The 23866-nt window shown below is 41.3% G+C and overlaps 1 protein-coding gene across 3 annotated transcripts in view; it reads right to left on the bottom strand.

Moving 5' to 3' along the window:
* adcy2b (adenylate cyclase 2b (brain)) overlaps positions 1-23866 on the bottom strand; it is a 46641-nt gene that overhangs the window by 18577 nt on the left and 4198 nt on the right. For 2 of the 3 annotated variants that reach the window (XM_047605904.1, XM_047605903.1), the window contains exons 2-12: positions 19991-20188; positions 15441-15602; positions 14507-14656; positions 10319-10467; positions 8536-8647; positions 7430-7557; positions 6609-6767; positions 5926-6082; positions 2178-2354; positions 1311-1351; positions 1137-1217 (exon numbers count right to left, since the gene is read on the bottom strand). In XM_047605904.1, coding sequence (XP_047461860.1) covers positions 1137-1217; positions 1311-1351; positions 2178-2354; positions 5926-6082; positions 6609-6767; positions 7430-7557; positions 8536-8647; positions 10319-10467; positions 14507-14656; positions 15441-15602; positions 19991-20188 — 1514 coding nt within the window. The remainder of the gene's footprint in view (positions 1-1136; positions 1218-1310; positions 1352-2177; positions 2355-5925; positions 6083-6608; positions 6768-7429; positions 7558-8535; positions 8648-10318; positions 10468-14506; positions 14657-15440; positions 15603-19990; positions 20189-23866) is intronic. The other variant, XM_047605905.1, reaches the window with a different exon arrangement.

The following is a 23866-nucleotide window of genomic DNA, read 5'->3' on the forward strand; positions in this document are numbered from 1 at the left end:
AAGTGTCCAACTATTAAATGAGCACATTTTATTAATAAATAAAATAATTAAATAAATAAATAAGTAATTTGGTGAGTTTAGTCATAGAAGTTTTCTTTTCACCTGGAGTAGCCAGGCTCATTCCTTATCAGAATGCGAGTCTGGTATCACACCATTTATACTTCATTATGGGCTCTGCTTAGACTGTATTAAAAATGGACAATGAACAGCTCCTCAAAAGTGAAGACAAATCAAGTAGTGCTCCCCCTGGTGTCTGGCTACAGTATAGGTCATAAGCCCCACCCCCTCCATGTTAGTGGATGGGACTTGGGCCAAACTAAAACACTAAAATACAAATCAAATATATTTTTTCCAAGGATGATTTCAGTTATTGCAGGTAATTAATATAATACTATAATACTACTATGTCAATTTTCAGGTGAGTTTGTTTTAATTCATCAATTCATCAACCACTGATAACGGGGCTCTGCATGGCTCAGGAGATGCTGGCTCTAAACTCACAAGATGATGCTGCCCGTAACTAGCACCAGTTTGGTCAATGCAAGGAAGTGGAGACTTATTGTCCATATTTATTTAAAGTCTAGAGGATCTACACACAATTTGATAGTCTTAAACCAATCAAAATCATCTTCAGATGACATAGGTAACTGTCCTCTGTCCACCCAGCCAATCATTTGATTGGCCCAGATTTTTGCAGGAGCAACACAGGAGGAGGAGCAAGACTACCAACCAAATTTTAATGGGCTATCTGGCTTGATGAATACCAAGTAAATGCTGTACAGTTCAATTATTATGGAAATACTGAACACTTTTTGCCTTGTTTCTTTAATATACAAGTTATCTCTTTTCCCATAAATCTTTTATTGTATGTTGTGTATATTTTGTGGGAGCTGTAATGTTCCCTTAATGCTATATCTGTCTGTGTTAATTGCCCTAAATGCACTATCTTGACTAATTCAAAGGTTTCCTTAAGCCACCATAGTTTAGTATATAATTCATATAAATGTGTACAGTTTTTGATGTAGAGGTAGACTTGGTGTATCTTGGATTTTTATTTGTTGGTGTCCTGGCTTTCTGAGGAGTGACCTGTGAGTGAGAGATGCAGAATTAGAAAGTGCAGTAGAAACAATGCCTACTTCTGTGAGTTGATTCCATCAATGGTGCGAATCATTCGTTCATTGAGCTCTTCCTCAAACCTCCTCCTCTGTGATTTGGACCTAGGATTGAAAGTAATAAGAGGGTAAAATGTTTTGCCAGGCAGCGCCATCACATTCGTCCTAATCCTGAATGCATTAGTGCTTCTGGCTCACCTTTCTCGTCTCTGGAAGTGGTATTGTCCCATTGGCACGTCCTATAACAAGAATCAGACCATAAATCATGCTGGTCGCTTGTAACTACTTCCTTCCGGTACAGTTTTACATCTTGCTTTGAAACTATGGGAATACTACTGTACAAATGATCACAAAACAAGGACGAAGAACACAGAGCTGCTATTATGCTAGAAAGAGCAGCAGAAACAGCAAAAGTCTTTCACACCGTGAATGGATACTTATAGTTTTATACAACAATAACAAACTGAATATAACTAAGATGTGTAATTCTGTCAAAAAATAGTATTGGAATGTTTTTAATTACATTCCAATACCACATGTTAATGTTATGTGTGTGAATTAGCTATGTGGACATACGTTACGTATTTTCTCATTACAACAGGGCCTTTATTTACCTTTGGTACCAAATAATATTCCCTTTCACTGATGCAAACAGAGCAGCACTGATATATATGATTGACTGACAGTGGGGTGGAGGTTAGCACTGATGTCTCACAGCAACAACGTTCTGGGCTGATGTTCTCCCTGTGACTGCGTGGGTTCTCTCCAGGTACTCCGGCTTCCTCCCCCATCCAAGTATATGCTTGTTAGGTTCATTGATGATTCTAAATTGACCAATGGAGTGTGCATGGTTTTGTGTGTCTCTCATGACCCTCCAGAGGGCACGCAGTTACAGAACATGAAGGAATGAATGAGTGAAATCTCAAGTGGTAACTCGAGGCACACAAGGAGATGCATTTTAAGAGCTGGGTGTGGATACATAAATAAGATAGCACTTGTGATAGGATCACTTTGCATTTTAATAGCAAGTGTGGAGAAGGTCAAAGATGAACAGTGAGCACTCACAGTAGTGTTGATCATGCCATTATCTGTGGTCATGCTGTCTCGATGATGAAGATTGGCGAAGGGCTTGGCTGCGCCCCAGGACTCCAGGTATCGTGTCATCCTGACTGACGCTCTCATCTTTCCACCGTCCAGGGAGGGACGAGAGCGCACACCTAACAGCGGGCTGTGCCTCTCTGTCTGTAAAAACCAACAGCATTGGAGTAAACAGACAGGTCATCCTTGGCATTACGTACCGAGTTTGTCAGGGAGTTTGCCGGAACAACTCTGATTCAAATTGACTCCACACACAATTTAGGGGAGTTAAAGGACCAGCTGCAAATGTCCTGGTGCCAGGTACCAGAGAGGAGCCTCTAGAGGTCATTCCATGTCAGTCCAGGATCAGCACCACATTAGAAATGGGCTCAGCATGAACAGTAGCTTTCTAAAACACATGCAAACCACTATCTACTTACATTTTAAAATACAAATACAAAATACGCACACTAAATGTTTTGGGACCATGGACAGTCCAAATTAAGTTGCATAAATGAAATACAGACACAGCATATTTACTACACTGTAAATAGGAGTCAAAGTAGTTGCTAATACATACTGCTAAGTAGGATTGATCAATTGGAACTCTAACATCCAGACATTTAAACACGTGAAGAGCTCAGACTCAGTGGGTGTGTAGTAAAAGGGACTGGGTACTTTTGGGTATGGGAAGAGTGGCCATTTGCAGCTCTTGACATCTGTGACTTGCCAGTCAGTGTTTCAGGCTGCTTAGAGCACTTTTGGCCAAGACTGATGCAGCTCTCCTTTTATTTTAAATGCTTTTCTCAGACAAAGAGCAAACCACTTCAGAGCTGACAGAGACACAGGGGATATGGGAGGATGACGAGTACCATACCTCTGGCGATTTATTTGAATTCTTTACACAGACAGGTATTGTGACTAACCAAAGGTGGCATATACACACATAAGAACTGAAACAGACACAGTCTGTGATGACTGTGTTTATTTCCCCCGGGCCTACTGAACAGCTTTGACAGTGACAATCAATGACAGTGACAGTGGAGGAGACACCTCCTTGGATCCATGCTGATTATTTGGCCTTGATCCACTCAAGGCTTCTTGGAAATGTCATAGAGCACCCAGAGCCTTTCTCCAATATCTGAACGTATATCAAGAATAAATAAAGGTTATATGTCATATTTAGTCCAGATGTTCCTATCAGATCAATGTTGTAGAGTAAGAAGAAAAGTGACCACAGTCTTAATACTGTAGAACATAAATACAGCGAGATTAATTCTCTAATGTGATACTTTATATACTTTTCAAATCACTGAATATATTCTTGAACTGGAGTGATGATTTTAGGGGAAGCATGCGATCAAAGATGAAAATGAGAAGAGGAGAAGCAGCCAAAAAGTCCGATTTGGAGAAATCAATACTGAAAAGACTTTAAGTCTTTTGCGCTTTTTTCCCCAGTTCTAAAAGATGCACTGAGAAACATAAAGATGTTAATTCTTCAGAAGAGGGATGCCAGTGCTGGACTTGAGAACCCTGAAGCAAGAAGATAGCAAACACAGGGTGCCTGAGGGAGGAAGAAGGATGGCCTTCCTGTTGATATTTAGGGAAGTGGGTGAATCTTGGCCCAAGTTACGAAGGGATTAGGAAGACAGAAGCCCAGTCTGCATGCCAGCTGCACATTCTATATAGAGATGTTCTCGGCAGACAGTTCACAGAAGAGATGGAACCCTCAATGGTCCTTAATCAGCCCTTTATGACTTTAGGTACCACTTGAAAAGAGGAGCTGCACAATGTCACAATCCAGTCACAATGCCTCGAGCACAGAAAGAGGACTTCACACATAATCTCCTCTGAGACTGACCAAACACCTGCCCATATGTTGTTCATTTGATAACATATCATTGGAGCGCTACATTTGTTTCCTGAACTTGACATTGTCAATTATTGATTAGCTGCCACTGTGCTCTTGGCAGAATAAACAAATGATGTCCAAATATTTGAAAAGCAGTTTATTCAGGCTAAATCTATTATACAATTTTATTCTTTTTAGTTTTTTTTCAACAACAACAAAAAAAAAATGTTGTTGAACTCTACAAATGTAATTCGTGGTCATGGTTTCACATCTTCATCTCACATAATTTGTATTTCTCTGTATACAGTATAGATATAAAGAAAACTCAATAAATAATAATAATGGTAAATACATAATGAAATCAGAATGAAATCAGATGAATAAAAGTGGGGGGATTAATCCCACTGGAAAAAGCTTCAACAACCTGTGCTCATGTACAGCACAGTGGTATCTAGGCACTCAAAGCATCAGTCATCCTTGACATATTACATATTACATATCCTGATCCACCAGACACTTTAATACAATGGTTGTCAGTCAGCCACCAAAATATTTCAAAAGAGGAATCAGATCTTAGGCCTCCATATTAGATCTAGCCCTAAAAGCCACTTCATGTCAAAAAAACCTCCTGCTGGCCAGCTACTGTTGGAGATTTACAGTCTATCCATTTCAGCAACATATTTTTTCTTTCACATAATGTAAATAAACATAACAAATAAGTCTCTTTGAATGTTTATTTCTAATATGAGAATCTGTCAGCCCAGACAAAACACCCTTTGGATCCTTATTTAGTTTACTGTCAAAAGTAAGATTCAGCCTATTCACTATATCTTCTCAATAGTCATCTATATAGTTATAAGTCCAAATGCAGTGGAAGAAACTTCCATGTTCTGCATCACATTTCAAACACATCTGAGACTAATATACAATATTATGAAAATACATAGCCAGCCAGTAACATATTACAAACATCTCAACTTTTTTCTTGCGGTTTAGGCTGTGATGACCAAATACCTAAAAATCCAATCGCATTCACTTCAGCCTAAACTACATTTTCCACACATGGCCACTGGAGTCAGTCCCACAGACTGTGTAACAAGAGGTCAGTCCAAACAGACCATGTTTAGATGTCCAGTTTTAGACTAGAGTAAACACTGTTACAACCTGGAACAGAACAAACTTGTTTTGAGAGGCGATTTCCTCATTTGTGTCCACTGTATGAGGATGAAGTTTTACATTAGCAACCATTCATTAATGCTACAACTATACATAAGTAAGAGTGTGGCTCTTGTCTAGTTGCCCTAGTCAAACATGCCAAAGCTGCCAAAGCTCCAGTCCAGTCGCACCTCTTACACCATTTGTGAATTGGACAAGAGTTAGGCGGACACTGCCAAAGTAGTGATGGCCAGAGCTACAACACAGAGCTTCAAAGCCGCACTGCACCAAGCTCACAAATGTGTGTAGTTACAGCTTCAACTCCAACTTGACAGTTTTTTGGATTTTTTTGTGTGATTTTGTCAGACTCACTATAATATCACACAGTGATTTGAATATCTCACCACTACTGAACTACCATAAATAGCTACAGTCATTTACACATTATATGCATGTTTTACACAGATGACTTCATGTGCACAGCTCCTGTTATACGAATATACTGGAGAAATCCATTTGTGGAGATCTGAAAGAGTATTTTATGATGGGAAAGTAAAGGTTGATGATCAAAAAATCAAAAGGAAAATGAAAAACATGAACTAATTCAGGGCAGCTACACAAGAGGAACTCCTCTTGGGCATCTTCAGAAATATTAATTATTGAGCCCTTCTGCTCCTCTACTTGTTCAGTGTATGTGTGTCTGAAGTCCTCTCAGTAGAGGGGTCTGACCTTAGGGTTGATGACCAGGTAGGTGACCACTCCATGTTCTTTCAGGTACGAGTCTCTGCTCTGTCCGTCTCCGGGTTCCACCTTGTACGAGCCTTTCAAATGCTCCAGGGTCACTGATGAGATGTGGACCCTCCTGGAGAGGAGTAAATTTGACAGACTACTAGAGCTGAGTTGCTTGCATCATTGCACTACAGATAACTCTATCAATCATGCTATTTACTCTCCGGCTTTATACCCAAATCAGCCTTTTTCGTCTTTGTTATTCTTGCAAACAGAGATGGAAATATGTTTTCTCGGTGGACATGTTTTTCAGATACCTTTCAGCAGGCATAACACAGGAGACAAACCATTAGCAGCACAGCGAGACAACACTGTAGCAGTGGAGAGCTCATTTTCAGAGTAGCATACACATAACTACCAGACAATTTTCCCAAGCTTGTTACAGTGCGAGGCTTGCAGACCTAATGGCCACCCATCAGCTGCAGAGCTGCCTGGTCAAATGAGGTAGCGATAATTACTAGACTAAAATCTTTATTACATATACAGTTAGATCACACATATCACATGTTTACCATGTGTGCCTTTCCTTCCATGATAAACGTCTTAGTAATAATGGAGGATGCACAGTATTGTATTTGTATATATTGTATATTGTATATTGTATTTTATTAGTTGTATCTTACCCAGGCACGCCTCCTGCCTCCATGTGATTGGCTAGTGTTACGTCATGTGACCACACGTCATACTGCCATTTGCGCAGGCCAATCACGCCACAGAGGACGTTTCCAGAATGGACGCCAACGCGCATGTTGATATCGACCCCGGTGGCATCTCGGACCTTTCTGTGAAGGACGCAGAGGACACGAAGGATTTTGTAAAAGGAATTAACACTTTGTTTTTCCAAAAGTGCGATGAAAAGGTTAATATTAGCTATAATATGAACTTGAGTCATTGTATGGTTAGCCTAGCTTGGCAATAGGATTGGAAGTAGGAGGAAACAGCTAGAATAGATCTATCAAAAGGTGAAAAATCAATTCCGTGTCCACTATTCAGTGTTTCCTCTACAGTGTAATTCTGGTCAGTTGGAAGTTTTTCTGTAAGAGCAGTGAAATCCAGACGCTGTTTATCACAGGTGGATGACTGTGGATGGCATCTTTAATCTGATTGTCATTAAAGGTCATGTCGGTAAACCAACATATTGGTCCATAAAGCTAATGTGTGCGTTTACGCGCGAGTGGAAGAGACAGAAGAAGAGGGAGGGGGCGAGGCCACAACATTTTTTCTCATTTGTTTGTATTTCTATTTTTTCATTCTGCATGCTTATCACATCGCACTCACACTGTGTTTACTCAAGAGTTCAAACAGAGCTGGAATCAAGTCTGGCATTCCTTCTGCTCAATCTGTTTGACAGTCATGTGTTTGTTTGTATTTACATTTGTGTGTGTGAGAGAGAGAAAGAGTGAGAGAAAGAGGCGGAAAGAGAGGGAGAGATCTGGTATTTTACTTGATGGCCTCACACATATCCAGGCCCATCTTCACGCAGTTCCTGGCGTGGTTAGGCAGCGACTCCGGCAGACCAGACACACAGTAATAACAGTCTCCAAGGATCTTGATCCGCATACACTCGTTTTCCTTAAACAGGGGGAGAAGGAAGTAAAGTCATCATCGAACTCCTTTGAGCTGTACAAAATATTGAATCCTTGAATCCCTTTTAATGTTGATCTATTTTATTCTTTCTCACCTCCACCTAACCCTTCACAGAGTCACATCCATCAAGCCCAAAATTAAACACCCACACGCATGACACATTAGCTCTTGTTCCACATGTGGGATGTGGAACAGCTCAGCGTTGGACTGGGTTTATATAACGGCTGCTTCGTTACAGAGGAGAGCAGAGCTGCTGGACACAGCCTGACTCAGCTGTTCAGACCCATGTATCTGAAAGCCCATGAGACCGTGAGATACGCTCTGACCAGCCCACACATAGGCACAGCGCTCCGGGAAGGTGCGGCAGGAAGGCCAACGTAGGCCGCCGGACAGAGAAAACATTTATTCCGATAACACAAGACAGACTTTGTACTCTCATTTGGTTATTGTATTATTATCTGTATCAAATGAAGTGACTTGATTTAGACTTCCAACAACATTAGATGAGCATTAGCGCTACATGTCAACTGAGAAAAATTTAATTTGTGATTAAAATGCCACACTGTAGCATCGTGTAAGAAAGGCCAGCATTGCGGCAGCTTTAGGAGATTTACTGGTTTTGTGGAAGCTTTTTAAATGAAGGGATTACATAAAATTACATAAAATCTCACTGGTCTGGAAACCTCAAACTTATAACACCTTAAAACTTGAAAATGAAGGGGATTAGTTTGAGCAAGTTTAAAAGGGAAATCGCTGTTTATGAATTTTTAAATACTTAAACACATGTTTTGTGGGCAAACTTTTCCCATAGGAAAGATACCACACCACACGATGCAGCAGACTGCAGTCGGATAGAAGAGCTTGTAGTTTCATAAAATTTCCACAGATATAATGGGCACGTCCATCTCCTCTATGATGGTTTTCATCTAGGTAACAAATGCTGTCCAGTTTGTATTGAATTACCTTAGCGATCTGGTCAAATTTGCCGAAAAGTTCATTCAGCATGTGGACGAGTTCACCTGGAGAGCAGTCGCTGGCCAGTCTGGTGAAACCCACAATGTCTGCATAGAGGATGCTGCAGGAAACAGCAAACAGTACTATTAACTTTATAACAATGAAAACATGAATCTCTCAGTTATCAACTGCCCCCTTTTAACAAAGTATTGGTTTCCACCCTTTATTAGCCATTTTATGATTTTATTTTACTCATTGCACTTGATTTAACTCATTTGAATTGTGCAGGGTTGTTCTCTGCAAACTCACTTAATTCTTAATATTCTCTGCTTGACTAACTACCACCTGACTACAATCCAACCTGGACCATGCACCTGATCATTTCTTCCCCATAGTGAATGCACCTATTTACACTCAGTAGGTTATTCATTATTTATTACACCCAGCTATACAAAGGTCTGACAGAGTAAATCACTACCACCTATTGTGATGATTCAGGATTTTATTATTTGGGGGGCTATAGTTTACAGTCATGTTGACTTGTGACATTTTACCACACAGTGCACTCACAGCCAGGTGGCCGCCAGTGACTGATTCATCAACCAGTGGTGTACATTACCTGATACTCCAAGAGGTTCTACATCTCCCATCCCTTCAGTAATATTTTTTCTATTCAGAAAGTGCGCGGTACAGACATGCAGAAAACGTGGGATGGAGAGAAGCAGGGAAACATGCAGCCAAGGTGCAGCTGGCTGAGACTCATTAGCACATGTGCCGTAACTACTCAGTCTCCAGGTCACTTTCCATTTTCCATGTTTAGACAATACCATTACAATAGGATTTTTTTGTTTTTTCCCCAATAAAATCTATTCATGGTATTATATTTAATCCTACATTCAATTATCAATTAACACCTCACAATATAAACAGCACCACAAACTATATCCTCCTTCCACTACCATTCTGTTTCATCAGCACAGCCTTAAAAACCTCACAGGCCTGGTCAAGGTCTTCATTTACTTAGTTTTTTTGTTACCACCTGTCTACAAGAATACGAACATTTCCCAAAGTGGCAGTCATGATATGACCTCAAGGGGCACCAATTATTACAGCTGGAGATGGGATGGTGGAAGCAGTGGATTCTTGGCTCTCTAGTCTATAGTAGTGGGATCCCAGGGAAATCACATTACCACCTGTCCTTGGGTGTCTGTTCTGTGTTCTGGAAAGATTGCCCTCTTCCTCCCCCCTCACAGGGAGCTAGACCATGTGAGAATTTGTTATTAGTGGAGAGATAATAGGCAGATCAACATGAAGACACACACACACACACACACACACACACACACACACACACACACCTGAGGCCCGCTTACATCAGACACAGTGATGCTGTTTCTGTTGTGAAGCTCCATGATGGAAAGGGCATTCAATGAATGGGCTCTCGTGGTAAAGCATGGATTGTGTACTATACTATTTATGAAACCCAACAGTATAAGGGAGGACGCCATCAAGAATAGAGGACACTGGCCCCTCTTCATCTGGCAAAGTGACCTCAGAGCACAATAGAAGTGGATTAACTCGGATCTGAATTTAGCCATGGCAATAAAAAGGAATAAGATGTGATGTTGAGAAGATGGTGAGAAATGAAGGGAGAGGAGGTGAAGGGATGGAAGAACATCATAGAGAGGGAGGAGTGCTACAAAATAAGAGCAGGCAGGATAGCGCAGGAAGATGAGAGCAGAAAATAATTACCTTTGTGACGTGGAGCCACAGACAGGAGAAGGAATCTTACCTGACATTGGTGTGCCGCTGCACATAGAGGTTGTGGAAGTTGTTGGTGCTCTCTGTTCGCCCAAAGTTTGGTCCCTGCAGCCTCTGGATGATCTCAGCTTTCATCACGCGGGCTATATGCGCGGGCAGTAAGGACAACAGCAAACGCTCCTACAGACAAGTAGAGGCAGAGGTAGGGTTCAAAGCCAAACAAATGAGTAATATTGTCAAAACTTGGATCACCTTGTCTCAAAGAGAGAGAGAGCTGAAAAACTAGTTCATGCTCTTCCAGGATGGATTACTGAAATTAATTGTTGTCCAAGAAACTTTCTAAAAATCCTCCACATGATTCAAAATGCAGCAGCAAGAGCATTCACAGGAATTGTAGCTCTGGTTTTAGCTTCTCTTCATTGGCATCCTTTCAAATCCCTTAAAGTCCAAGCTCCAGGGGCCTTTATTCCCACCCTCTGTTTGTAGCTTTTAAACTAACTGGAAATCGAAGGGTTCAGTGAGTTAAAATTTTCAGGACTGAATACAGAAACCCAAAGTCAAACACAGAAGAGAAGCTGTAGCTGATTTATAAATACGCAGGGTGTCAGAGCAAAGGAGAGTTTTTAGATTGCTAATGACTGTACACTGGGTTTGAAGGTGTTAGAAAAAAAGAGGTAAATGGGACAGAAGAGAAGGAAAACAGCGGAAACAGATGGATCATACATTCATCTGTGTGATACAACATATCAACGTGATACAAACAAGAGTACATGATACAGACTACAGGATGCATGATACATGGGAAGCACTTATAATGGGGACAAACAAAGCACTACTAAGTGAAAATTACTGTTATGAGAATAAACAAGAGCACTGAGACAGGAAACTGTTGGTGGTTTATGTCACAAGTGGGTAGGTTGGCCTTAAGTATGAGTATTGCACGCATCATAATCTGAGAGGAACAAGAGATTTGGTAGGCACTGACATACATACAGTGTACAACTATACACTGTATGTGTGTCAGTGTACAAATGAACAGCTTTTATATGACCACAAAGACACATGTTCACATGTGAAGTATCTGATTAAGAGCAGAATATAACCAGATCTATTCTATTTTATTCCCACCCTCTGTTTGTACCTTTTAAACACACTGGAAATAGAACGGTTCAGTGAGTTAAAGGACTGAATACAGAAAGCCAAAGTCAAACACAGAAGAGAAGCTGAGGCTGATTTATAAATACGCAGGGTGTCAGAGGAAAGGAAAGTTTTTAGACTGCTAATGACTGTACATTGGGTTTGAAGGTGCATGAGGTGAAAATTAAAGGCAAAGTCTACAGGTCTAACTCTGCAGGGGACTAATTTATTCAGTCTGTGCTCTGCCCAAATGCCTGCAACAGAGACATACAGAGTACAAGCTAGCGTCTTGCAGTAGGAAGGTTGCAAACAAGCATACGCTCACTTGCCAGTTCATTAGGCACACAGAACAGATGCATCCTAATGTGACAGAGGATCAGCTTTGGCATTCGGCCTGTATTTCAAATAACTGATTGTTCATACAACTTCAGTTTGGAAGCTGTGGTGCGTAGTACAGGTCCATACCGAATAACACCATTTTTTCCGTTACGATATGAATTTTTAATATACTGGCATACCGGTGTATTTGATTACACAGCGTGCCACTGCGAGACACTGTTTCAGTCTGTTTTTGTCGCCGCGAGGCACGGTAAGGACGGATAGGTCTGAAAAATAAAGTGGCAGAACGTATGGCTGCCAGTGTGCGTCGCATCCAGGAGTCACAGGGTGTCAGTGCCACTGGAAGGATCCAGGTGTCTCTCGAAATTTTGACTCATTCATTTTCCACCACAGAAGTGAGTCTGCATCCCGTATAATTGTCTTCTCTTCCGAGTACTGACGCATTTCAGTGGCATCAGTGCCAGCTGTGTGACGCTCCTGTGTTGTGGAGCATAATCCACCTTTTACTACAGGTGAAGATGGAGAAGCTCCTGACGCACACAGACTTGGAGAGAAGCTGCACTCGTATGAACTCTGTGACGAGTAATTTGCTGTATGTATAGAACAGAGACTGTAACAAATGTATCGATCTAAACACGTTAGTATTGATCCGATACTGATAGTGGCCATAGTATCGATATTTAGATCGATACACCCAGCCCAGAACAGGAGGACTTGTGCCAAAAAAGGCACTGTGTTGGTAGTTTGGGTATTTTTTTTAGGGTGACCAGACGTCAATGATTTCTGGGGACAGTTCCCGTTTTGGATGACCTGTACCCCAGCTAGAGCTGTCCCCAAAAGTGTCCCCAATTTTAGCTTTAAAGATGAGGGGGAAAAAAACGTTGAACTACAATTATTACGGTAGTTGGTTGCACTGCTATTGACGGTACAGGCATAGCAGTTTAAATATGAATAAATATGCAAACATAAATTAAACCACAATTGCCCCTGTTTATTCATTTAATCTTGATTAACATTTAATTCTTTTTTTTTTCAATCTCTGAGCTGTCCCCGGATTTTCAGATCAGCGGTCAGTGCTAACATGGGGCCATGCAAACCTGTTTACTACTAATCCCATACTAGTGTGGGATTATTGTACAATATTTACTCATCATCACAGTAAAATAGTCCATCCTGGGGCAGTGTTAATCTCAGTGAGCAGAGCGTATGCCCCATGTGTTGAAGCTACAGTCGTCACTGCAGCCGTCCCCGGTTCGAATCCCGCACTGGGCAGCCTTTCCTGTGTGTCATTCCCCCCTCTCTAAGTCCCCATTACCCGTCCTCCTACACTGTCGCTTTCATTAAAGGCTAAAAAGCCAAAAAAAAGACTGTGATATCATCACAATGTTTTTGGTCATACCCCCCAGCCCTAGTGTGTAGTACTATTAAAGTAACTTTGTTGTTTCTGTCACTTTCTTTTCGTATAATTTATTTATTTGCAAACTACACAAAGAAGCTGACACTGAGACACCGACACTGATTTCAGCGGCTGCTGCCCATGTTTCTAAAAGCCGGCACACGCTCTATAGTGTAGCTGCGCTGGAAATGTCAATTCACTGCTTAGAATGGTCAATTATAAGAAAAATGGAGAACCAGAGACCAGAGCTTGATCCATCACCCACAGATGTTGTGTAACCAAATAAGTTTTTGCTTTAATTTAGCACCGTACACACATCAGATGGAGGGTGGCTGGAGGGTGATTTTGGTGTGTGCGTGTGTGTGCGAGCGTGTGGGCATGTGTGTGGGCGTGTGTGCATGGTGTTGCGGAGAGCGAGTAGAAGCCTGAGGGGGTGTGACTCATAAATGCGGCTCACAGCAGAGAGGGTCATTACACTGTTCACACACCACGGGCTCATTTCCTAAAACACAGCAGCAAATTAAGTAGAGAGAGGGGCTAAAAATAGAAACCCACACCAGCCGCTCTTATTTACTTATTCAGTTCTGAAGTAATATGAACAGTGAGCATGCCAGGAGGGTATAATAGCCTGAAGAGATGTAGTGTTATTAATCATGTGTTTTGGTAATGAGCTAAAGTGATCTGCATTGAGCAACAGTGTGAACTTTAAAACACACCATACATCCATATAACTATGAAGCTTCAGTCTACAAATAGGCAAAAATGCTGTTAAGATCAGCTGTGGAATCAATGACGCACAAAACAAGTCATTAAAAGGTTAATAATGAACATCCATATGCATGTTGAAAATGTGCATGATACCTTCCATATTTTACCATTAAATTTACAACAAAAAAGAAGAAAATTAACAAATAATAGTATATCCCTACTGAATAGATTGCCAGTTATGAATGTGCAGATTTACGTGTTATTTCCCTAGTTGGAAAGAATAGCTAATGCCAGGGCAAAGACGCTAATGTCAAGCAAATGTCAATGGATAATACCACTTTATACATGATCGACATACCAACTCTATTTCCCCGACAAAGCTGAGGAATATTGAAATATTCTGGCTATAAAACAGAATAGATTTGAATTTAATTTGGGGACTCATCGAGTATGTGTGAGAGAGATAAGGAAAACAGGAAGTGGCTACGGCGTAGCTAGTGGCTTTCTGAGAGTCAACACATGTGTCTTTGAGCTCACCGCTAAGGTCAGCTAGGCAACACACAGATTTTTAACTGAACAACATTTAGCAATGGTTCGCCTTTACGATTTCCCTCCCTGTCTCGCTATCTGAAGGCGTACCTGTTGGTGCTTCTCAAACTCTAGTTTGATGGGCGACTTGATGCAGTTGCAGGTGTCTTGGTAGGTCTGTCTGAGTGCCAGGTCCATCAGGTGCTTGTGGTACGCCCCGGCCAGATTGCCACAGGTGAAGATGATCACATTGGCTAAGATCTGCCACACACACACACACACACACAGAGAATATGGCATCAAGAGGTAGTCAGGAGGTGACGCATATTCCAGATATGATTGCACCTGTAATTTTCCCTTTATACAACCATCCACATATCCTATATTGCTACCTAATAAACCCAGTCAAGAGTGCTCTCTTCCACAGTGATTTCCACCACTATGTCAACCTCAGGCTCTTAAAAATGTGGACCTGCATATCAATAGGTTGCTCTCAGAGCTGTCTCCAAGGGCAATGACTGTGTTTGAGCATGTTTTATTGTTAGTGTAGTTTTCCACCCTGCATGTGTGTGCGTGAGAGAGAAAGAGACTATTGTGATTACAGAGTGTTTGCTTTGATAGTTGATAAGATTGTCTGTGTGATGCTAAAATCGATTTTACTTTACTTAACCCGTTATGTTGTATGTTTCTCTATTGGGGTTTACACACTTTTTTTTTTACACTGTTACTGTATCAAGAGTTTTTTTTTTATGGTAAAAGGTGGTTTATTTGACTGTGAAGGCTCTTCTGAATGCAACACATTACAGGGCAGGTTCACTATTTTACAACCTAGACCTCATTAAAATGTAAAATGTTACCTCATCATTTTTAATAGTACATGGAACTGCCTTGCCCATTAGGCTTTGCGAAACCAGCCCCTGTGCTGCTGCTAATAGAGTCACCTCAGTTACATGTGTGGCAGAGGCAGGGCGTTGCGTAAAATCTGGACTTCATCTGTTTGACCTGCACGTTCAAACGTTTGAGGCCGAGCAAATATCTGCCTTACCTGCCAGACTAGAGGTTCCAGCTCTGTGGAGGTGGAGGTCAGACAGATGCTGAGCGTGACGGTGTGTGAGAAGCAGGTGATGCCGCTGGCGATGATGGCCCCGCTCATGGAGAAGGGCAGCATGGTGTAGACGACAAACACGATGAACAAGAAGAAGGACACCTGGAGGACGGGAAAGAAGAAATGCGAATGTGAAATAATGGATTCTTTGAGCTTTTTTTTTTTTTCTAGGGCAAACAAAACTAAAGCAAAAGGAAAGTGTTTTGCTACTCTTTGAGAGAGTGCACACTTTGGACAGATAATATTTTCGCTGAACTAAACATCACAGTTAAAACATTAGTTTCCCAATGTAGGATGCAAAAACGCCAGCAAATGGAATCACTAGCAATTTATACACTGTGCCTTCCGTCTCTGTCTGCTGTTTGTCTAAATACAGAACACAGCTGAGTGGGCTGCTGCCTGTTCTTTACTAAAAGATCCAACGATAAACTGCTGATACTGCGATGAACACAGATGAGTGGGCTGCTCACTTTTAAAAAATATGTATATCTGCAATGACCTGAAAACGAGAACACACACATATCAGGATAAGACGGTAGTCTCTGGCTTGTTTACTCTGACCATTTGTTTCCAGTTCCAGGTATCCATCAAAGCCTCTCTCTCTGACCTCCCTTCACCTCTGACTGTGGACGTGTGCATGTTCCTGCGTGTTTTTCTGGCCGTGTTGCTCGGTGATACCTCGTGCCTTAACCTCCTGCTTCGTCCCTGTCCACTTCCCCTGCTGTCAGTCCAACCCTTCCTGTTATGGTGATGAGCACCACGATCAGGTCAGAGCTTCAACTGGGGCACCAGATGACCTCTGACCTTCTTGCCTGTCTGTTTATTTCCTGCGTCTTTCAGGATGAGAGAGTCAGCCAGCAAGCAGGAACTGACTGAGACTGACAGCTTTCAGTAGGTTTTTATCCCCCCCATTTCTTACACCTCATTGTAGCTCTCGTGTTCTTACACATAAGAGGCTCTACACATGCTGCTAACATCAGCATTTATTTGCGATGGCCGGTTTGATTGGTCGAGTTTCTTCTAAAACAAGACCTGAACACAGAGTACAGAGAGAGGTGTTTTGTGTAGGATTAGATCTTCTGTTGCTAAGGGAACCACTAAAAGGAAGGATGCTTACGTGGGAGCAGATGTGGTGTTTTGAAGGTCCTGTAAAATTTTGCCTTAATCTTCAACTTATAGCCTTGAACTCCCACCTCTGACATAAATAAATAAATAAAAGCGGTGCAGCTGCAGAATCTGATGGACGTCCGACCTGTATCGGGTGGCACCTGCTTCTGTCGGCGGCACAGGCTGCCAGACACACTCTGAGCCTGAATCCTAATACACCCAAGAAACACTTGGAGATGGGATACATCGTCTCACTTCAGCTTCTTCTGTTTTTTTTTTGTCTGTTTTGTTCCAAGAACACGACCTTCTCCTGTGTTTCACACAAAAGTGGCGCACGCTCACTTGCCTCCTAACGTGATGGGCACAGATGTGCATGCTTGCACACCTACGTCAGAAAACGTTTTGCTCTGCCCTCGTTTTAGCATTAACGAGCCTAAGCAGCTTGGCGGCACGTCTGGATGTAAGTGCTCAGTTTTTCTACTGAGACACACACACGCAAAAAAACACACACACAAGCACACAGGTAAGTGGTACTGCATCATGATTCTGGGGTACCAGGTGTGGCAGCCATGTTCAATCTGCTGTCTGGAAAGAGTCGTAACCTTCAGAGAAATCATATAAGTCCCCGACTAACAGCATAATACAGCTGTACTATATGCTTACAAGGTTTTCTTTGTGTGCACCGGCTACAGGTGAGCAGGTGAGCACGCTTGCAGCGACGTTGCAGGCTTAAAAGTGAACAGCCACGGGCCGGTTTCTCGCGTCCTCTCTCTTTCTGGTCTCTCCCCACTCTTTCTCTCTCCCCTGTTTTTCCAGGCCTCCACTGTTATTAGCTCTGTGTGCGCCATCAGACGTGCTGTTCTCTCAGTAATCACAATCAATCCAACCCACTGAGAGCAGCCTGCAGTTCCAACTGTTCACTCTTCACCGGATTTCTGCCCTCCTGCTGAAGTTTCCTTCTTTTTCTTTCCTTTCTTCCTTCTTTCAGACTTTTTTTTTCCTTCTGTTTGCATTTCTGCTTTTCTGAGCAGATACATAGACAGACAGATAGATGCGTAAGCGGAAGGAGTGGAAGAGTCATGGGAGCAGAACAGAGGGATTAATAATGCAGAATGATTATGCTCTCACAGGTGTCTTATGATAAAAATAAATCCATCCCAGAGGGAAAAAATAGGAAAGGAGTGAAGGGAAGGGAAGCGGGGAGAGAGAGGAGAGAGGAAATTTGGGCATGGTGGGTTGCAGTGGGGAGTGGGTGTATGCGCCTTGAAAGGAGAAAAGGAGGCAGGTGGAGAAGCCGAGGAGAGGAAAAAATGGGATTTGATGAATAGGGGGTGACAGGGCGCTGCATGAGAAAATAGGATTCCTGAAACAGAGAGAGAGAGAGATGGAGCCTGGCACCGAAAACTAATGTGTCTCCCTGCTGATCCGTTCACCTCCAGCCCTCATCAGGCCTCATTAACACGTGGAATTAATTCTGCACTCACACATAAATACAGTCGAATGCAAAGAAACAGTGATGTGCAAAAATGAACATTGTCACACACTGAACACACATGCAATTTCAAAGTCACTGCTGAAAGACAGGCATTATTTATTTATTTTTAAATATTGTTGTTGGTAGAAAAGCATCCTATGGTTCGCACTGTGTGGTCAAGCGTTTTTTGTTTTTTTTTAATTTCACTAAATGTCAGGATAGCACAGATTTTGCTGCTTTTATTTCGATTGTTTCCTTTTAATCAACCTCTTGCGTGTAATTAAGGAAATGTAATATATTGTATTGTGATGAAACTGTGTATGGTTTATTATTTCTTCTCACTAACCTGTGTTTGGTTTACTTCTCACTCTGGGTCATTCCTTTTTTACTCTTGAAGTGGTTGTTCTATAAATCCTTGCCTGGGACAGCAATTATTGGCCTAAAACTAAGAATAATTTTTAATCTATAAATCTATTAATCTATTAATCTATTAATCTTAAACTTTAAAGTTTCCTAAAATTCTTCCAGGGCCTATATTATGAGCCTGTTCTGCCTATCAGATGAGATAAACTACACATGGCATGGAAGCACAAAGGATTAAAATGGTGTAAACCAGTTAAAATACTAACAGCACAGAAACAAAGATTTCTTGTAATGACAGTTTGAATGCAGCAAAATTATATTTTCTTTTCTTTTCTTTTCTTTTCTTTTCTTTTCTTTTCTTTTCTTTTCTTTTCTTTTCTTTTCTTTTCTTTTCTTTTCTTTTCTTTTCTACTGATTACAGGGACAAAACATTTTTGTCTCATAATGAAATAGTTGGCTAAATGTTAAGGGGTTGAACGGTGTATTTATCTGAACTTATATAAGCTGTAAACATCAATATTGCCCCGTTTACTTACTTTTAAGCAGGACGTATTTCCAGCCATTGTCTTTTCCATTATTATGTATCTACGTGCTGTATGTAGCCAGTGAGTGAATAGTTCAGACAACTTCACGGGTTTATTGCTTTAAACCAAGGTAGTTTATCCTTGCCACCTTCAACTTTGTGTTCTGAGGGTTTCAGGCCAGGTTTTGTAAAGAGTCTTGAGACAATTTGTATTGTTATTAGTGCTATATAAATAAAACTGAATGAGATTTAATTGAATTAACCAAGTCAGCCGGGAGCATTTAAAGACAAAAAACAATAGTAACTTAAACAATGAGGCACTTGTTACACTAGAATAGCTACTCATCCGTTGCAACATTTTACTTGGTTTTGTTGTTGGCTTTAGAATTTCCCAGTCTATCTATCACTTTCTGCCGTCCATCATGGCGCTGTCTCTCTCGTCACGTGATAATTGTGACGTGTCTGCAAAGAGTCCACAGGTCACAAGCTCCATTTCCTCTATGTTAGTGGATGGACTTGGACCAAACTAAAACTCTAAAATACACGGCAATTTTTTAAGGATGGTTTCTGTCATTTTAGGTAGTTAATATAATACTGATGCATACTCAATTTTCTATTTTTCTGATACGTTTTCTAATCCAAAATTTCTTTGCAACTTGATTAGCTTTTGTTGTTATTAATTACTACATATATGAAAAAATGGAAATGATTAAACTGTAACTGAAGTGGGTGGAGCTCAGTTGAGTGTACACTGACACCTAAAACCAGCAATGCATATGTTCACTTGTCCAAACACTAGGTACACCAGCAAAAAGAATGATTAAATGCTTATACATAACAGCTCTCACTGTAATGTTAAACCAGTGATGAATATCGTATGCTACATGAAGCTAACATTTAGTGCAGGACTGTTGTATTAGAATGCATTCGTTTTCACTTCTGTATCTAATCAAAAGGCATACACTTGCTTTCCCAACTGGATACACGCACACAGAAAAATACCACTCACACTAATTGAGTTACCTGGTCCCAGGGACTGAGTCTTCCTCCGGAGAACATGAAAAGGTAACCCATGGTGACTAGACAGGCCCATATGAGGAGCGAGAAGAGGCGGAGCATCCGTTTGAAGATGGACTCGATGCAGACAAGGATGAAAATGGACAAGAAGAGGAAGAGAGCAGCGGGCACTGTGATCAGGAATGTCAAGTGATCCTCTGTATTCTGCAGAGAGACAGAAAGAATCACGGTTTTATATTCTTTTCAGTCTATTCCAACAGTATTTGTCTCGCTTCCTATAACAGACACGCTCAAGTGTGATTTCTGTAATACAGTAGTGAGGAACCTCCAATGATGACTATCAAATCAATTTCGAACTCTGAATAATGTGTGACCTCAGCACAGTGTGAGCAGAAAAAGACATGTCAGAGACACATGAATGAGGTCTGCACAATGTTTTAAATTCTTAATTCTCCTTTAGATCTAACACACAAGATTTGAATCACAAAAAATCATTTCCTTACTTCAGAAGAACACACTTTTATATAATTGTGAGGACGTTCAGTCCTCAGAAGAATGGTGGTTGTACACAGCAAGCACACAAACGGATGAACAGACGGCCTGCAGGTCGGCAGGCAGACAGTCTGAACCCAGAGAATGTGCTACAGCATCACTTCCACACTTACACTGTCAAAGTCAGCATTTAGCAACTGTCGACACACTCTCTCTCTCTGGCTCTTCCTCAGAGGAGAAGCTCATCCTCATGCTCTCTTGGTCACGTATAAAATGGAAGAAGTCGTGTGAATACTCTCCATACTAACAGGTCAGCCATGTTAAAAAAGCAGTTTGTATTTGTTTCTTACAAGGTAGCAACTTTTTTTCCTCGTATTGTCATACCTTTGAATTCTTCCTGACCTTGTTTGCAGACCAAGTCCATTTCAGTGTCCCCCTTGCTGTCGTATCTACAACCTCAGAAGTTCACAAGTTGTAATGTGTCTGCTGATGTTTTCAGAAATTACAGAAGTAACTGGTAAGTTGACATATTTTTATTATTTTCCTAATGCTCATATCCTCAGTTATGCCTGTACTAATTTATCCAGTTGTATCTTGCAGTAGCAGTGTTTTCACGTCTTACGACTGATGTTACCACTTGAATGGCAAGTATTTTGTATCACAACTGCCCATTCCCCGACCAAGTTCAGAAGTTTTGCCATTTGAAGACAAAAAAAAAAAAAAAGATTAAGAGGAGAGCCTAAAATAGATCATTATTACGGTTTTGTCTCTCTGTTGGATATAAGAATAAAAGGTACGGAATGATTGTTAATTCATTTTCTGATCTGGACCCAGAGAAGTGGTAGAAAATAAAACATGCTAATTAAGTTCCTTTAAAAAGCTCCAGCCACTGTACCTAGAAGTGATGACAGAACAGAAGTGCTTGTTGCAGGTCAGCTAGTGCCAACTAATGGGACTAAACATCCTTTTTTGGCACAATCCACTGATACTGGCTCATTGCCACACACGTGTAATGTCTCATATGCAAATGCACTTTATAGCTAATGTTCTAAGTCCACCGCTTCATAAGAATCCAGTGACGGTGAAAAAGTACCTTCTACTTTCTTTTACCCCTCTTCAGAATGTGAAAAATCACCATCATCTGCAGGCTGCACGGACTGTAGACACAACCCTCCGCACACACCAGGCAGACTTACACACCCTACACCCTGCACAGACGCAAACCGTTTAAGTTATTTTAGTCCAGTCATGATTATGCTGACAGGTCCAGCCGCTGTAAATGTGAAAGTTGTGTGCCACTGTGTAATTACATGATACCGATTTCACGGTAAAATGAACACCATAGGAATGTGTTTGACTTCCGCCAATTGCAGTTCACTGACAGGTTTTATGTAACACAATGAAAAGAAGTCACAGACTCAACTTTGAATTTGTGGATGATTTGGTGGTTTATTGACTCAAGCCACTCGTTGAAGGTAGCAGAGGCCGAGCAAATGCGGGGGTAAGAGCATTTTGCTGCATATTACTGTAACAGCACGATGTGGCCGAGGTAGTGTGAGTCAGGGTCTGGCGAAGTGATCCCTAGGGATCTGGCTGCTGACGCCAAGGCAGCCATACAGTCAGACAGAAGCATGGACTGAATCCTAATGAGAATGTAAGCAAGACTGTAAACTCAGGGACAACTCAGTGGCGAGGACATTCCTTTAGCACCATGTCACATTGTACTAAATGCTCAATAACACACTGTTGGTGCACACTGGGTTAGAGAAGGAGCTGCATTCTCAACACATGCTCAGTTCACCGGGGCAGCTATTCACTTAAAAAAAAAAAAAAAAGAAAAGAAAAGAAAAAAGAAAGAAAGAAAAAAAGAGATGCATCTGCACTTTGCACATTTCAGATCGTAAGCCCTCTAATCCCTTTTGAAACCATTTAAAGCCATTTCCCCAGACGTGGCATAGACAGAGGGGGCTGTGCCTGCCTGCCATATTGTGCTGCATTGTCACCCAGAACAATTATTTCCTTTTTTAACCCAGCCTGGCTCATCCAGCTATTATACAGAGAGGAAAAAGGGGCAACAGGGAGATATGACACTACCAGAAAGAGACACTGAGATGCAGCGATCTTATTATTAAGCAGCAAAATGACAAAAACACCAAATATATTACGCAAAAAACTAAGGCGAAGGGCAGAGTTGGCACAGCAGTCTGTGTTGAAATCACAGCAGAGTATGCACTTTCCGTGTTCTGGCGCCTGTTGAATATTTATACTGTCTGATGAAGCAGCACTGGTGGCAGATTTCTTCAATCTGCTCCCAGGCTGGTTATGAAATTCATCAATAATCAACAAGCCTATTGTCGAGGGCTCCATTTGGAGCACAGAGCAGCATTGAGACATGCTGCTAAACAAGTCAAAGGTGGCAGAACATCCAATGCCAGACTAAAAAATGATCATGAAAATGGATGACACTTCACCGAGGGAATATTTTTGTACAACTTCCAGTGCTTATGAATGCGCTTTAGACAGTGACCACAGATCAGGATTGAAAGGTGGAAACATTTACCCATAAGTGTAAAAATGTCATGTGGCAGGTTCATTTAAATGGTTGTGATTCTTTTTATTCTATCTACTTGAGTTGTATGGTGTGACATCAGTTCATCCCAGCACCACAGAGACCGGCCCCATCAATTCAGAATGAAGAAATGGTCATTTCACCATCAGACAAAAGGGTGCCAGAGGGCAAGGCAGGGCAGTAGGATGATGCTGAGTAAAGTCTGAACTATATTTCTACTTTCAAAGATTCCCAGTAGCCAAATTACAAATAAGTAAAAATAAATATGAAGAAATATGAAGATAAGGTCATAAGAAAATGTAATACGGACTGAAACTAAGAAAATAGGTAAACTATGCCTTTTAAAAAGGTTAAAGAAGGGCATCTGAATAACTCAGTTTCACCACTCAGCTTCATCATATTTAAGGGACTGGTTGCGAGCTTAGGTTTAAGTATGAACATCAGTGGGCGTTGGCCCTCAAAAAGTTCCCCGACTAGTGTCTGTTAACATCTAGATATTTCAAGACCGGTAATACACTGAAACTGGTCCACTCCAAAGTCAAAACACCCAGGCAAAAACAGAGCAATGTAGTTTATGCTGTTCAGTGTAGTGAGGAATGTAGAGACACGTACATTGGGAAAACAAAGAAACCCTTCCACAAATGAATGTACCAACACAAGAGAGCCAGGTCATCAGGGAATGAATCAGCGGTCCACCTACACCAGAAGGATGAAGGACAATCCTTTGAAGAAAACAATGTCCAAATCTTAGCCAGAGAAGACAGATGGTTTGAAAGAGAAGTAAAGGAATCCTCTATGTCAGATTCCTCTATGTCAGATTG

This window comes from Mugil cephalus, chromosome 14 (genome assembly GCF_022458985.1).
Source record: "Mugil cephalus isolate CIBA_MC_2020 chromosome 14, CIBA_Mcephalus_1.1, whole genome shotgun sequence".
NCBI lineage: Eukaryota > Metazoa > Chordata > Actinopteri > Mugiliformes > Mugilidae > Mugil > Mugil cephalus.